This window comes from Hirundo rustica, chromosome 4, assembly GCF_015227805.2.
Source record: "Hirundo rustica isolate bHirRus1 chromosome 4, bHirRus1.pri.v3, whole genome shotgun sequence".
Classification (NCBI taxonomy): domain Eukaryota; kingdom Metazoa; phylum Chordata; class Aves; order Passeriformes; family Hirundinidae; genus Hirundo; species Hirundo rustica.
In genome coordinates, this window is record NC_053453.1 from 739,838 (window position 1) to 755,468 (window position 15,631).

At 53.6% G+C, this 15,631-nt stretch overlaps 1 protein-coding gene across 1 annotated transcript; it reads right to left on the reverse strand.

Annotated features, from left to right (window-relative positions):
* Positions 1 to 715: 715 nt before the first annotated feature.
* Positions 716 to 15,480, reverse strand: ZC3HC1 (zinc finger C3HC-type containing 1). The gene is made up of 10 exons (XM_058420453.1): positions 15,344 to 15,480; positions 14,065 to 14,176; positions 12,446 to 12,596; positions 7,501 to 7,584; positions 6,665 to 6,792; positions 5,621 to 5,781; positions 4,034 to 4,244; positions 3,330 to 3,536; positions 2,042 to 2,251; positions 716 to 1,031 (listed from the first exon to the last, which is right to left on the reverse strand). Exons 1-10 carry the CDS (start codon positions 15,478 to 15,480, stop codon positions 960 to 962), a joined length of 1,473 nt encoding a protein of 490 aa, XP_058276436.1. The 3' UTR covers positions 716 to 959.
* Positions 15,481 to 15,631: the final 151 nt, after the last annotated feature.

Below are 15,631 nucleotides of genomic sequence, written 5' to 3' on the forward strand. Positions count from 1 at the left end.
AGGTGGGCAGGAGCACCCCCAAGTTTTGGGGTTCAGGGAGAGCCAGGATCAGCCCTGACCAAGCCAGCACAGGCACGGGGCAGCCAGAATCCCAAAATCCATCCGAGGGGATGAGACAGATGGAAACCTCGGAGCTGGGGCTGGGGAAATGGAGGCAGGAGATCCTTTCCTCAAAAAAAAAAACAAACCCCAAAAAACCAGGAATGACATATCCCTGTGCCCCCACCCACATCCCCAGCCCTGGAGGGAGGAGATCCAACTGTGCCAGGCTGTCTGTGGAATCTCAGCCTTTCCTCAAGATCCTCAAGGATGGAGATGACACCACTCCCTTCCCAGCAGCCCAAGCTGGGAAACTCACCTCTTCCCAGGTTTTGGCTGCATCCCACCCTCCAACCCAGGGCTTTATCACCCCAAACAATCAGCAGAGGGACACAAGGATCGAGGCGATGGAAAAATGCCCAGAACCGGCAAAGGCGACAACAAAACGCGGAGCGGGAAAACAGGGAGGCAGCCGGAACATTGATCCCAAGGGATCCAGGAGCTACATCCCCTCCCCTGGGTAAAAAAAACACCACGCCAGCAGGAAGGCCAAAAAAAAAAAAGAAGAAAACCAACAAAAACGAAATGTTTATTCCCACCTGGCGTCGCTTCCGTGCGCTGCCGGCGGCGGGACGCGGCCGGACGCCTCGGGAAGGCGACGGCGTCCCCCGGTCGCCCCCGGGGACGCGGCCGTGGCACGTCCCAGCTCCGGGCACGGCTGCCCAGCCCTGGGAGCCGAGGGGCAAGCGACAGCAGCAGTTCGTGAAGGCTTCGGCGAGGGAAGGGGGATGCCAGCGTGGCCGGGGCTCCGTTGGGCCCTCTCGGGTTCCCTTCCCGAGGCGCGGAGCCGCCGCAGGAAATCGCGCGGAGGTTCGGATCCCTCCCGACGCCCCGTGCTGGTTTCCAGAGGCACGTCCCGCTCAGGAGGAGGAGTTCATGCTCTCCCACTGGCGGAAAATGCGGAACACCTTGCAGGATTTCTCCGAGAGGCTCTGGAAGGGACGGGAACAAAGCGACAGCCAGAGGTCAAGGCACCGGAGCAGGAGCTGCAACCGCCACTGGCAAAGGGCACGAGGAGAAAGTGAAGCAAAAAAATATCCAAAATATCCCAGCTGCCTGCCAGGACAGCAGTTTGTTCCTTATTTTCACCATCCCAATTTGCCAGCTGGAGGGGGAACAAGGAAACTACAAGCAAGAAGAAGGAAGGGACTCCAGAAACCAGCAAGGGACTCCAAAAGGCAGGAAAGGACCCTAAAAAGCAGGAAGTGACCCCAAAAAGCAGGAAATGACCCCAAAAAGCAAGAAGGGACCCCCAAAAGCAGGAAAGGACTCCAACCATCCCCTGCTCCAGCTGGGTCTGGTGCCTCTGCCCTGTGACTGGTCCCGCTGGACCATCCAGAGCTTTCCTGGCACACGGCACAATCAGGGAATCACGGAATGGTTTGGGTTGGGAGGGACCTTAGAGATCACCCAGTTCCAGCCCCCGCTGCGGGCAGGGACACCTTCCACGAGAAGGGACCTGCTGGGGACACAAATCACACGAAATTCCCAGGAGAAATCCCGAAGCAGGAATGCTCCGCCGCTCCCCTGAGCTCCAAGCTGAAGCAGGAAGGAGCTGGCAGGAGGAACCCAAGTGGACAACGAGATCCAGGGAGGCAGCAGCCGCTCCACAGCCACGTGGGGAGGGAGCTGTGGCCTCGGCTCTGCTCCCCTGGCCCTGCAAAGCTGGCAATCCAAGAGCCAGGAGTTGGGATGGCTGCAGAGAGGAGCCGTGGGGACACGGAATAAAACCGGATCTCGGGCAGCGCCGAGGCGCTCGGGGACGGCTGTTATTTATAGCAGCTCCAGCACAGCCCGGCCTTGGATGGAGCCTGGGGTGGGAACGCCAGAGCTCAGGCTCTACAGCTCCATCCTTCTCAACCTGGGATCGTGTTCATCCCGAACAAAACCCATCCATCCCCAATTTTTGCTGCGCGGCCGGTTCGGGACGCCCCGGGCTCACCACCGGCTCCGTTTCGGGCACCGTGTCACATTTTCGGATGCCAAGGAGCCTCTTCAGCACCACTTCCCAGCCTGGCTCGGCCTTGCCGGGCTCCTTGTCCGTCTGGGATGCAGCATCTTCCAGGCTTTCCTCCGCCTCGCCGGGGCTGACCCAGGGACACCAATCGCGGTGCTGAGAGCTGGGGTCAAAGAAGCTCCTCGAGGACGTGTCCTGCGAAGTGAGGAGGGTTGTTAGAGGAAAAAGAATAATAATTACACAGCGAAGTTCAGAGCGAAAAGAAGGGAAGTTTATTCACTTATATGGATCCTGGACAACGAGCAGGGGTTGGGGGATGAGGTTGCCACTTCTCCACCCCACTGGTCAAACCAGAAATCCATCAGTTGTCCCTCCTCAGAGAGAAATGCGAAAACGATCGCCGTGTTTGTGTTAAAACCCGTGAGAAACTCCGCTACAGAAATGCAAATAAATCAGGAGGCTGAAAAGAATACGGCAGCAGAGGAGGTGACAGAGGAGGGACACAACAACGGGGCACCGCTTTGGAGTTTCCAAGGACCCCTCTTTGTGCCCCGAGGCGGCTGCAGGGACCCCAGCAAACCCCTCGGGTGAGGAACGGCCCGCTGTCCTAGGGTAACTTTATGTTTGTATCCCCAACCATCTGCTCTGTTTGTGCTGTATATTGAGTCCTGTGCCTTTAAGACTGGTTCTAAGAGCAAGGAGAAGCGCGGAGTTTGTTTTGAGAAAACTGCCTGACTCCTCCACATTCTTCTCCGGACGGGGTGTTCGGCGGAGGCTTGGAGAGACTGCAGGACAGAGATCTTGTTTTTGCTTTTAGTTAGTTTCAGCTAGCTAGGGCAGAGAAGTTCCCTGGACTGTTTTTTTCCTTTTTCTTGGAACTGTTTAAACCTGCTCTGGACTGAAAACCCAGGGGAGCACTGGGGGCTGCACCTGCGGCCCACCGGGGCCTGGACCTCGGCATTTTCCAGCAGCACCGGAGGGACTGGGACTGAGGAGAGACTGAGAGAGAGCCGAGCTCCACCCACGGCAAGGACTTTCTCAATTTGCCATCTCACTTCAGAAGAAGTTTTATTGTTTCATGTTATTCATTCTTTATACTTGCATGCACTTCATTTGTTTAGTAAAATAGTTTCTTCCACTTTTCTCCAAAGAAGTTTTTTTACCGGACCCGTTAGAAGGAGAAGCCACTTAGGTTTGCTTCCCAGAGGGATCCTATACAAAAGTTTTCTCCCAAATTTGTCCCCAAACCAAGACGCCCGCCGGGATCGCTCACCGAGCCGCCGGAGGAGCAGAGCCGCGCCCGCTTGGCCCTGCGGACAGGACTGGACGGCACTTCCATGTTGTCCCCCTGCCCCATGCTCCGCGTCACGGGGCGGCTCCTCAGAGTGGGGCTGCTCCCGTCCAACTCGCCCCGGTCCATGGAGCTGGGAGAATCCCAACCCCGCGGGCGGGACGCGGCCGGCGACGGGCTCTTCTCGTGCTGCTGCGGGGGGAAAAAAAACCCAGGTGTCACCGAGACTCACGAAGCAATCACACGCAGACAAGAGATTTTCGCAGAGGTTCTTCCGATCCAGCTCCCAGCTGAGAGAGCGGAGAGAAGAGGGGCCCCCTTTGTTTATTTTTTTACTTTTTATACATTTGTGGGTCTAGCAGAAGATTGGCTTTTTGGGGTTTCCACCCCTCAGCCTCAGTGGCCAGAGCGATTGTCAGTTACAATTGTTTTCAGGTTAGAAATACGCAAACAAAGGGCAGAGAACGAAAAACAAAAGATTCGTTTGTGTTACATCCGTGAGAAAGGTAGAAAACCGCTCTTAATATTGTACAATAACTAGAAAGATCTGACTCCGTTTGAGAAAATCAGAAAAACTCAGAAAAACCAGGGAATTCACGGAGCTTTCTCCATTCCACACGAGCTCCTCCACGCGTCGCACGTGGGCTTGGAGCGCCTGGGGTCGGCCGAGGCGTCCCAGGACGTACCTGCTCGGATCCCGGATCCTGGCTCCGCGTCAGCATCCTGCGGGGGGACGCGGGGAGGGCCGGGAAGCGCTCGGGAGCGGCCGGGGCGGCGCTGCTGGAGCCGCAGGAATCCGGCTCCGGAGATTCCAGCTGCTGGAAGCCCCAGAGCCCCACGCGCCTCATGCAGCGGGAGCAGGTGATGACGGAGAGGTTCATGGAGCCCGAGGCGGCGCTGCGGGGACAGAGGAGAGCCGTGGGATGCTCGGGGAATGCTCGGGGAATTCCCATGGAATTCCCATGGAATGCTCATGGAACTCCCATGGAATCCTCAGGGAATCTTCAGGGAATGCTCATGGAATTCCCATGGAATCCTCAGGGAATCCTCATGGAATCACCATGGAATTCCCATGGAATCCTCATGGAATCCTCAGGGAATCTCCATGGCATCCCCATGGAATCCCCATGGAATCCTCAGGGAATCCTCATGGAATTCCCATGGAATCCTCAGGGAATCCTCATGGAATGCTCATGGAATCCTCAGGGAATCCTCATGGCATCCCCATGGAAGGAATTCCCATGGAATGCTCATGGAATCCTCAGGGAATCCTCAGGGAATGGGGGAATCCTCATGGAATTCCCATGGAATCATCATGGAACTCCCATGGAATCCTCAGGGAATCCTCACGGAATCCCAATGGAATCCTCATGGAATGCTCAAGGAATCCTCATGGAATCCCAATGGAATCCTCATGGAATCCTCACAGAATCCCCCTGGAATCCTCACAGAATCCCAATGGAATCCTCATGGAATCCTCACAGAATCCCCCTGGAATCCTCACAGAATTCCCATGGAATCCTCACGGAATCCCCATGGAATCCTCACGGAATCCCCATGGAATCCTCACAGAATCCCCATGGAATCCCCATAGAATCCTCATGGAATCCTCACAGAATCCCCATGGAATGCTCATGGAATCCTCATGGAATCCCCATGGAATCCCCAAGGAATCCTCACAGAATCCCCATGGAATCACAGGAGGGATCTTAAAGATCATCTCATCCCAACCCCTCACAGACAAGGGCACCTCCCACTATTCCCAGGTTGCTCCAAGCCCTGTCCAACCCAGCCTTGGGGAAAGTCAGGAGAGGTGGTCAGGAATAAACCAGGGCTTGGAAAAAATCAGGGAAATAAGTGCATTAAATCCCATCTGTGACGCTGATTTAAACTGGCTCAGTTGCATTTTGCCTTGCCAGGAACAGAGGGGAAAAGTGAGGAAAAAAAGTGGTGAAATAAGGGAAGAGGGAACGCAGGGCAATGGCGTGAAAATAGTTAAATAAGGGAAGGGGAATCCTAGTGAAAAAGAGGGAAAACAGGAAAACAGTGACACGAAGGAAGCAGGAGAGTAGTGAAAAAGGAGGAAAACGGGAAAATAAAACCAGGTAGGCAGAAGCACGGTGAAAAAAGAGGGAAAATGGGAAAACAGTGACTAAGAGATACTGAACGTTCCACAGGAGGAACATTCCACATCCCTCCAGCCCTCCAAGAGCTCCCACGGCAAGCCCGGAGCATGAGGGACATGCCAGGCCCACCCCTGCAGCCCTGCCCACCTGCAGGTCCAGCCACACAGCGCCAGGATACAGGCAGGAACGTGCACCTGCAGGATTTCCGTGGAAAACTTCCCAGGAGGCTTCTCCCCCTCTGCTCCTTTGTGCTCCAGCTCCTCCCCGATGAGCTGGAGGAGCCGAGTGATCTTTTCCTCCGTCAGGGACTGCAGAGCACAGGGAGGATAAAATGCGTCGGTTTTACTCCCAAATCTTGTCCCACACGGACAGAAAGATCCCTTTTTCACCCCCTGGAATTGCGTTGTCCAGCACTCCCAGCTCTGGTTAGTAGGGAAAAGTCGCTCAGAGCAAATCCTCCTCCCCTCTGGCCGCCCCATTCCGTGAAATGTGCGCAGGCACCGCCCGCTCCCCCGAGCAGAGGAGCGGGGCCCGTTCCCGCCGCGCTTTTTGGGAGTCTCCGGTGGTTCCCCAGCTCGGCCAGCCCTAAACCAGCCCTGAGTGGTTGTGCTGAATGGATGAAGATTCCCTGGATCCCACACGGCTCCCGGCTGCCCAGAGCCATCTGCTCCCTGGCACAGTGTCCGACGAGCCAGGACGGGTTCCGACAGCGGGACGATTACCACGCTCGCTCCTGGCTTTTCCTGCTTTTCCCTCCTGCCTGTGGAGCCTCCTTCACCTTCCCAGGTCTCTGCCCACGCCTCAGGTTCAGGGCAGCCCCTGGCACCCCAAATTCCTGTCTCCCAGCTGCCACTCCTCACGGAGCGCTTGGAGATGCCAGAGGAGGCTGCGGGATCCCAAATCCCCTCTCCCACGCACCACCGAGCGGCCTGGACACTGGGCGAGGTCCAGAGTGGGAACCAGACACGTTTCCCAGCTGAGGAACCGTTCCAAACTCCTCTTTACACGTTTCCATGGTGAAACCACCACACGGGGAACGTCCAAAGGGAAAAAAAAACAAAAAACCCCAAGGTGGGAGCAGATCCTTCGCGCGCACACAGGCTGAAATTCCTGATTTTGGATCAGGAAATCGCTCCTGATCGTCCCTGAAGCTCGGAACGCTGCCGAATTTGGGAGCAGGAAGGAACCCACCATGTTCTTCAGGTCTTCTGGTCTGAGGGAGGGCAGCTGCAGCTCCAGCTGACACAGGCTCCGGAAGCGATCCAGGAAATCCTGGAGAAGAACTCTGGGCTCGTCCACCAGCAGCCGGGCAAAGCGATCTGGTGAGAGGGAAAAAGCTGTGCTCAGCATTCCCACATCTCCTTGTCCCACAGGGAAAGGGGGGACACCAGCCCAGCCAGGGTCCCCATGTTAAACGCAGTGACAGGGTAAGAGGGAACGACCCGAAGGTGAAGGAGGAAAAGTTCAGGTGGGAGATTGGGAGGGAATTCCCGGCTGGGAGGGTGGGGAGGGGCTGGGATGGAATTCCCAGAGAAGCTGTGGCTGCTCCTGGATCCCTGGAAGTGTCCAAGGCCGGGTTTGGATGGGTTTGGAGCACCCTGGGACAGCGGGAGGTGTCCTTGGGTGGGCTTTAAGGTCCCTTTCAACCCTGACGATTCCATGATGATTTTTCTGCCTTTTAAAGGAAAAGCTTTTTCCCTTCACAGCATTCCCAAACAGCTTCCAAGGCAGGATCTATCCCTCCTCTCTGAGCATTCCAGGAGACCCAACCTCCCCTGTCCCCTCCCTGTTACAACCCAAAAAACATTTTAACTGCTCCAGAGGCACCCAAAAGTCAGGAAAAGCTGGATACAGCCCCGGGGCTTTTATTTGTTGAGGCTGCTCAGGGATTTGGAGGCTTTTCCTATTGAATTTCATCATTCCCACAGGGAAAAAGGAGAGTGTGACGACAGGAATAACAGTGGGAAAGGGGGGGAAAAAAAAAAGAGGAAATAAAAGTGGATTGTGCAGGAATCTGAGGCACCCACCTGGGCAGGGGCTGTCTGGCCAGAAGCAGAACTTCTCGTGGGCGGTGCTCAGGGCCTTCCTGAGCTCCTCACAGCGCTCCTTGTCTGCGGGGGAAAAACTCTGGGATACTTCCCTGCCGAGCCACCTCCTCAGGGAATGGCCAGGAGAGGAACCCAGCGGAACGGGAGAGTTTCCAAGAGGAATCCCAGGCACCCTCAGGAGGCCCTGGAGCAGCAAATGTGGCCTCAGCGGTTCCACCTGCCCAGGGCCAAAATTCCTCCCCGTTCCCATTCCCAGGAGCAGGGGGAAGCTGTGGAGAAAGAGCCCGAGCCAACCACGGGCACAGAACCTGCTGGATCCTGCCAGTTTTTCCTCCTGGGATGCTGCCAATCCCTGGCTGAGCTGATCTCCCCTCACCTCGGCTGTAGGAGCCAAATCCTGTCTGGAAATCAAACTTCCCCCCTAAAAAACCCATACCCAAAACCCCAAAGATCTGACATTTAATTTTGCTTACGCTTTCAGAACCTAATCCGTCCTTTTCCGATTTGTTTTTCGACGCCTTCCTCCCCGATCTTTGATTATTTTAGGTTTTCCTAACCCGGTGTGATTCCCAAGCGGAATAATTAGGCCAAGGTTTATTTAACGGAGATAATCTGAATAAACAGGGAATGCTGATATGGAGTGACCCAAAAGGAAAGGCTCAGTATTCCCAAAAGCCACATGGCACCTGGCAGGCAGCAGGAGCGTGCTCCCTGCTCGCTTCCAGGGGAATTGCAGCCAGGGAAATCGAGGAGCGGGGACGACACTTCCTTCTGGGATAACGAGGAGTTCATTAATTAAATCTCACGGTGTCATTTCTGCCCGAATGGCCTCGGTGAGCAGCAGCCACTGCACTGGAAAATGTCACTGGGGGATCAGGGAAGCAGACCCAGGAATTGGGAAAGAAAAGTTTCAAAGGGGAATTTTTAAAAAAGGATTTTCAGATCCTCAAATGCATCCAGAGGGCAACGAGGCTGGAGAAACGGCTGGAAAACCTGGAAAAAGGCAGAGAGCCTTGGGATTGTTTGGAGAAAAGGAGGATGAGGGGTGAATTCTGCACCCTCTGGAGGAGGGAAGTGCTGAGCTCTTCTCTCTGGAATCCTGGCACGGCATTCCAGCGTGGGAATGGCTCAAAGCTGCACCAGGGGAGGCTCAGGCTCAATATTAGGAAATATTTCCCTCCCAAGGTGATCCAACTCTGGAATATTCCAGGAGGTGATCAGTGCCCCAAGCCTGGAAGTGTTCCAGATGTTTTGGGATAATTCCCTTGGTCTGATTTGAGGGAGGAGCAGCGGGGACAGGGTGCGCTGGCAGAGTATAAAAAAAGACATTTTTTTACAGCAAGGATTCCATCATTTCCTGGAATCACCATTCCTTGAGATCGTTATTCCCTGGGACCATCACTTCCTGAGACCATAATTCCTTGGAATCATCATTTCCTGGGACCATCATTCCGAGGAATCACCATTCCCTGAGACCATTATTCCCTGAAATCACTGTTCCCTGAAACCACAATTCCTTGGAAAAATCATTCCCTGAGATCATTATTCCCTGGCACCATGATTCCTTAGGACCATTGTTCCCTGCAAATATCATTCCTTGGAAACATCATTCCATGAGAACATCATTCCTGGTACCATCATTCCCTGAAATTATCGTTCCTTCACCTTGGAACCATCATTCCTTGGTACCATTATTCCCGGGGATCATCATTCCCTGAAACCATCATTCCTTGGAAAAATCATTGCTTGAAACCATTATTCCTTGGAACCACCATTCCTTGGAAACACCATTATTCCTTGGAATCATCGTTCCCTGAAACCATAATTCCTTGGAAAAATCATTCCCTGAAATCATTATTCCCTGGGACCACGACGCCTTAAAACCATCATTCCCTGAAATTATCATTCCTTCACCTTGGTACCGTAATTCTCTGAGACTGTTATTCCTTGGAATCACCATTCCCTGGAGCCATCATTCCTTGGAATCACCATTCCTTGGAACCATCATTCCCTGAAATTATCATTCCTTCACCTTGGTACCGTAATTCTCTGAGACCATTATTCCTTGGAATCACCATTCCCTGGAACCATAATTCCTTGGAATCACCATTCCTTGGAACCACCATTCCCTGGAACCATAATTCCTTGGAATCACCATTCCTTGGAACCACCATTCCTTGGAATCACCATTCCTTGGAACCACCATTCCTTGGAACCACCATTCCTTGGAATCACCATTCCTTGGAACCATCATTCCTTGGAATCACCATTCCTTGAAACCACCTTTCCCTGGCACCATAATTCCTTGGAATCACCATTCCCTGGAACCACCATTCCCTGGAACCACCATTCCCTGGAATTATCATTCCTTCACTTTGGTACCCTAATTCCCTGAGACCGTTATTCCTTGGAATCACCATTCCTTGGAACCATCATTCCCTGGAACCATCATTCCTTGGAATCACCATTCCTTGGAATCACCATTCCCTGGAACCACCATTCCTCGGAATCACCATTCCCTGGAACCATAATTCCTTGGAATCACCATTCCCTGGAACCATCATTCCTTGGAACCACCATTCCCTAGAACCACCATTCCCTGGAACCACCATTCCTTGGAATCACCATTCCTTGGAATCACCATTCCTTGGAATCACCATTCCCTGGAACCATAATTCCTTGGAATCACCATTCCCTGGAACCACCATTCCTTGGAACCATAATTCCTTGGAACCACCATTCCCTGGAACCACCATTCCTTGGAACCACCATTCCCTGGAATCACCATTTCCTGGAACCATAATTCCTTGGAATCACCATTCCCTGGAATCACCATTCCCTAGAACCACAATTCCCTGGAACCACCATTCCCTGGAACCACCATTCCTTGGAATCACCATTCCCTGGAACCACCATTCCCTGGAACCACCATTCCCTGGAACCATCATTCCTTGGAACCACCATTCCCTAGAACCACCATTCCCTGGAATCACCATTCCTTGGAACCACCATTCCTTGGAACCACCATTCCCTGGAACCACCATTCCTTGGAACCACCATTCCTTGGAATCACCTTTCTTTGGAACCACCATTCCTTGGAACCATCACTCCTTGGAACCACCACTCCTTGGAACCACCATTCCTTGCAGAACGGGACGAGCTTTCCGATCCCTCCCAACCCAAATTCCCTACGATTCCACCACCTCTCCCAGCTGGAATTCCCCTATCCCAACCCACCTCCAACAACAAAACAGGATGGATCATCCCATTTCTCCCCAAATAAACACCGCTTCTTTGCCTCGAGTCGTCTTCTGAACCCTCCCAAACACCCAACCCGCCCCTGGAAGCTGCTGTATCCCAAAAATCCCCAAATCCCACGTGTTGGGGTACAAATCCCCCGGGCCCCACTCACACAGGCCCAGGAGTGTCCAAAGATGCAAGAACTGAGTTAAAACCTTCTGAGAAACTAAGGCACATCAATCCACCCGGACACGAGGTAGAAATGCAAGTTCTAAATAAACAGGGGATTTTTAAGTGCCTTAAAAATTAAGAGTCTGCGTTAGTAATTAAGAACGAGACCTAGCACCCAGTTTAAAGTTCAGTGACATCGCCTTTTGCAAAGTTAGTTAAATCCCAGTCACGACAAAAATAACGGAGCCTTGCTGAAAATACAGCTACCCATCGCCTTTGCCTTCAGTGAGGACACCCCAAAAACTTCAAAAGTGGTGCCCTGTGTGAGGATCGAACTCACGACCTTCAGATTACAACTGACTGTGAGCCCCAAAAACCTGACAAATGGTGCCCTGTGTGAGGATTGAACTCACGACCTTCAGATTACAACTGACTGTGAGCCCCAAAAACCTGACAAATGGTGCCCTGTGTGAGGATTGAACTCACGACCTTCAGATTACAACTGACTGTGAGCCCCAAAAACCTGACAAATGGTGCCCCGTGTGAGGATTGAACTCATGACCTCCATATTACGAGCCCCAACACCTTGAAAAGTGGCACTCTGTGTGAGGATCGAACTCACGACCTTCAGATTATGACTGATAATGAGCCCCAAAAACTTGACCAATGGTGCCCAATGTGAGGATTTAGTTCACGACCTTCAGATTACGAGCCCCAACACCTTGACAAGCGCTGTCCCATGTGAGGATCGAACTCACAACCTTCAGATTACGAGCCCCAACACCTTGACAAGCGCTGTCCCATGTGAGGATCGAACTCACAACCTTCAGATTACGAGCCCCAACACCTTGACAAGCGCTGTCCCATGTGAGGATCGAACTCACAACCTTCAGATTACGAGCCCCAACGCCTTGACAAGTGCTGCCCCATGTGAGGATCGAACTCATGACCCTCAGATTACAAGCCCCAACACCTTGATAAGTGGCTCCCCGTGTGGGGATCGAATTCATGACCTTCAGATTATGCCCAATTATGAACCCCAACACCTTGACAAGTGCTGCCCCGTGTGAGGATCGAACTCACGACCCTCAGATTACGACTGATTTTGAGCCCCAACACCTTGACAAGTGCTGCCCCGTGTGAGGATCGAACTCACGACCCTCAGATTACGACTGATTTTGAGCCCCAGCGCCTTGACAAGTGCTGCCCCGTGTGAGGATCGAACTCACGACCCTCAGATTACGACTGATTTTGAGCCCCAACACCTTGACAAGTGCTGCCCCGTGTGAGAATCGAACTCACGACCTTCAGATTACGACTGATTTTGAGCCCCAACACCTTGACAAGTGCTGCCCTATGTGAGGATCGAACTCACGACCCTCAGATTACGACTGATTTTGAGCCCCAGTGCCTTGATAAGTGGCTCCCTGTGTGAGGATCGAACTCACAACCCTCAGGCCGCGACCCATTTCCAGCCCCAACGCCTCCCCATGGCCGCGCCGCGCCTACGCACAGTTGCTGAGGTCGAAGGCGAGCTGCAGGCTGGTGCACAGGTAGGCCTGGCAGCTGGAGCACCTCAGCATGTCGCACTCCACGTTGATCCAGCCGAACCTGGCGCACACCAGCGGCGACAGCGAGTGCGGTTTGCCCGCCCACTTCAGCGGGTGAGCCCGTCAAGGAGCGAACGGCAACGATCCCCGGGCTGTGGCTTTGGGGTTGGTTTTTTTTGTTTTTGGGGAGAGGGGAAACTTTCCAAGGAAGGGAGAGCTGGGAGAGGGCTGCAGATTCATCAGGAGGGGGAGCAGAGGGACAGGGAGCAGGGCAGGGACGGGGAACGGCTGGAGATGTGCCAGGGGGATTCTAGGGAAAGGCGGGATTTTAGGAAGAGGCTGGATTTTAGGAAGTGGTTGGATCTTAGGATAGGTCAGAATTGAAGAAAAGGCTGGATTTTAGGAAAAGGCAGGATTTTAGGAAAAGGCCGGATGTTAGGAAGAGGCTGGATGTTAGGAAGAGGCTGGATTTTAGGAAAAGGCTGGATTTTAGGAAGAGGCAGGATTTTAGGAAAACGCTGGATTTTAGGAAGAGGCAGGATTTGAGGAAATGGTTGGATCTTAGGATAGGTCAGAACTCAAGAAAAGGCTGGATTTTAGGAAGAGGCAGGATTTTAGGAAAAGGCTGGATTTTAGGAAGAGGCTGGATTTTAGGAAGAGGCTGGATTTTAGGAAGAGGCTGGATTTTAGGAAGAGGCAGGATTTTAGGAAGAGGCTGGATGTTTGGAAAAGGTTGGATTTTAAGAAGATATTGGATTTCAGGAAGAGGCTGGATTTCAGGAAGAGGTTGAAATTAAGAAAAGGCTGGATTTTAGGAAACGGTTGGATTTTAGCAAAAGGCTGGATTGCAGGAAAAGGCAGAATTTTAGGAAAAAGCTGGATTTCAAGAAAAGGCTGGATTTCAGGAGAAGTCGGGATTTAAGGAAGAGGCAGGATTTCAGGAAAAAGCTGGATTTTAGGAAAAAACTGGATTTGACGAAACGCCTGGATGTGAGGAAAAAGGTGGATTTTAGGAAGAGCTGCAATTTTAGGGAAAGGCGGGATTTTAGGAAAAGGTTGGATTTCAAGAAAACGTTGAATTTCAGGAAAAGGATGGATTTTAGGAAGAGGCTGGATTTCAGGAAAAGGAGGGATTTTAAGAAAAGGCCGGATTTTAGGATGAAGCTAGGATTTCAGGAAAAAGCTGGATTTTAGGAAACACTTGGCTTTTAGGACAAGGTGGAATTTTAGGAAAAGGCTGGATTTTAGGAAAAGGCTGGATTTCAGGAAACACTTTGATTTTAGGACAAGGTGGAATTTTAGGAAAAAGCTTGATTTTAGGATGAAGTTAGGATTTCAGGAAACACTTGGATTTTAGGACAAGGTGGAATTTTAGGAAAAGGCTGGATTTCAGGAAAAGACTCCTCCCCCAGAGGGTGCTGAGGCACTGAGCATTCCCTAAGGAATGCTCACATCCCCAAAACTCCAGGAGCGTTTGCACAACTCAGGGCCAGGGTGGAATTTCAGGATATCTGTGCAATTGGATCCTCTGCATCCTTCCCCCAGAATCCCAAGATGGGATTTTCAGCCTCCCAAAGGATATGGTGAAGGTTTCCACCCTGCTGAAATAAGCTTCCCTGCTGGCAGACTCCAAGGAAAGAGCCTCCATTTGCGAAGGTCCATTGGCTCGCTCCGAGCAGTCGGATGTGTCTTTCCTAAAAGGAAAAAAAATCAGCAATCCTGGAACGATTCCATTGATTGAAAGTAAAAAGAAATAAAAGCACGGAACACTTCCTAAGCCTCCCCATCCCTCCTGCTTGTCCTGACGAGGATCTTCTTCAGATCTCAACAGGATCCCAACTTCTCCCCCACAATTTCCAACTTTTCATTAATTCCTAACGAAACAATAAATGAATAAAATTCCAGGGGTGTCCCCAGCAATTGCCAGCTGGGATCTGACGGGACAAGGATGGAACAGGGATTAGTTCAGAGCCCAGCAAGGGCAGATTGAGGATTTGGGATGATCCCAAAACCGGAATCTGGGGCTGGAATGTCGATCCCAAGGCCGCCCCCTTTGGCCTCCTCCCAACACCCTTCTGTGAGGCAAAATTTAGGGATGGCTGGGACAAGGGAGCCCCTGAGACACCCCCAAAGCTCAGCCCCCATTGCTCCCAGTGCCCCCTGAACCCTCCCAGTGCTCCCCGTGCTCCCCCAGTCCCCTCCCAGTGCCGCCAGTGCCCCCTGAACCCTCCCAGTCCCCTCAGAACCCTCCCAGTGCTCCCAGTGCCCCTTGAACCCTCCCAAGTCCCCTCAGAACCCTCCCAGTGCTGCCAGTGCCCTCCCAGTGCCCCCAGTGCCCCTCAGAACCCTCCCAGTGCCCCCAGTGCCTGCCCAGTGCCCCCTGAACCCTCCCAGTGCCCTGCCAGTGCTCCCAGTGCCCTCCCAGTGCCCCTCAGAATCCTCCCAGTGCCCTCCCACTGCCCCCAGCACTCTCCCAGTGTCCCAAGATCTGTTCCCACTGCTGCCTCCCTGTCCTCCCAGTATCCCCAGTGCCCAGAGTCTCTCCAGCATTCCCAGTGCCTCCCAGTCCCACCAGTAGCCTCCCTCTGTGCCCCTTAACCCCTCCCAGTGCTTCCCAGTCGCTCCCAGCCCAGACCCTCGCTCTTCTCACGCTATCCCTCCCCAATAAAAACTCCCAGCACATCCCAGTCTCCTCCAGCCACGCTCCCGCCGACCCCAACTCCCCACACAGGACCCCAAATCACACCGAGGGATCTCCAATCCCCTCAAGACTCCCCAGCCCCCCCCCGCTCCCCTCACAAGGCTGGGCCTCCCCCCGACGCCGGTGCCAGCGAGTCCCCTCCCGGCCGCTGCCCCCTCACCCGCCGGGCCCGGGGCCCTCGGTGGCGATGCCGCCGTCGATGAGGGCGCGGATCTGCCGGGGGGTGACGGGAGGCGGCCGCCCTCGGTTTCCTCCCGCCGCCGCCGCCGCCGCTCCCCCGGCGCTGGGCGCCGCCATTTTGGTCCCTCCCTCCCGTCGCGGCCAGGGAAACTCGGGCCCGCACGAACGTTCCGCTCCCTCGCACGATCGTTCCGCTCGCGCCGCGGGGGTCGCTCCTGAGCTCGCGCAACTCCCGCACGGCCTCCGGAACCTCGCGGAGGGCTCGGGA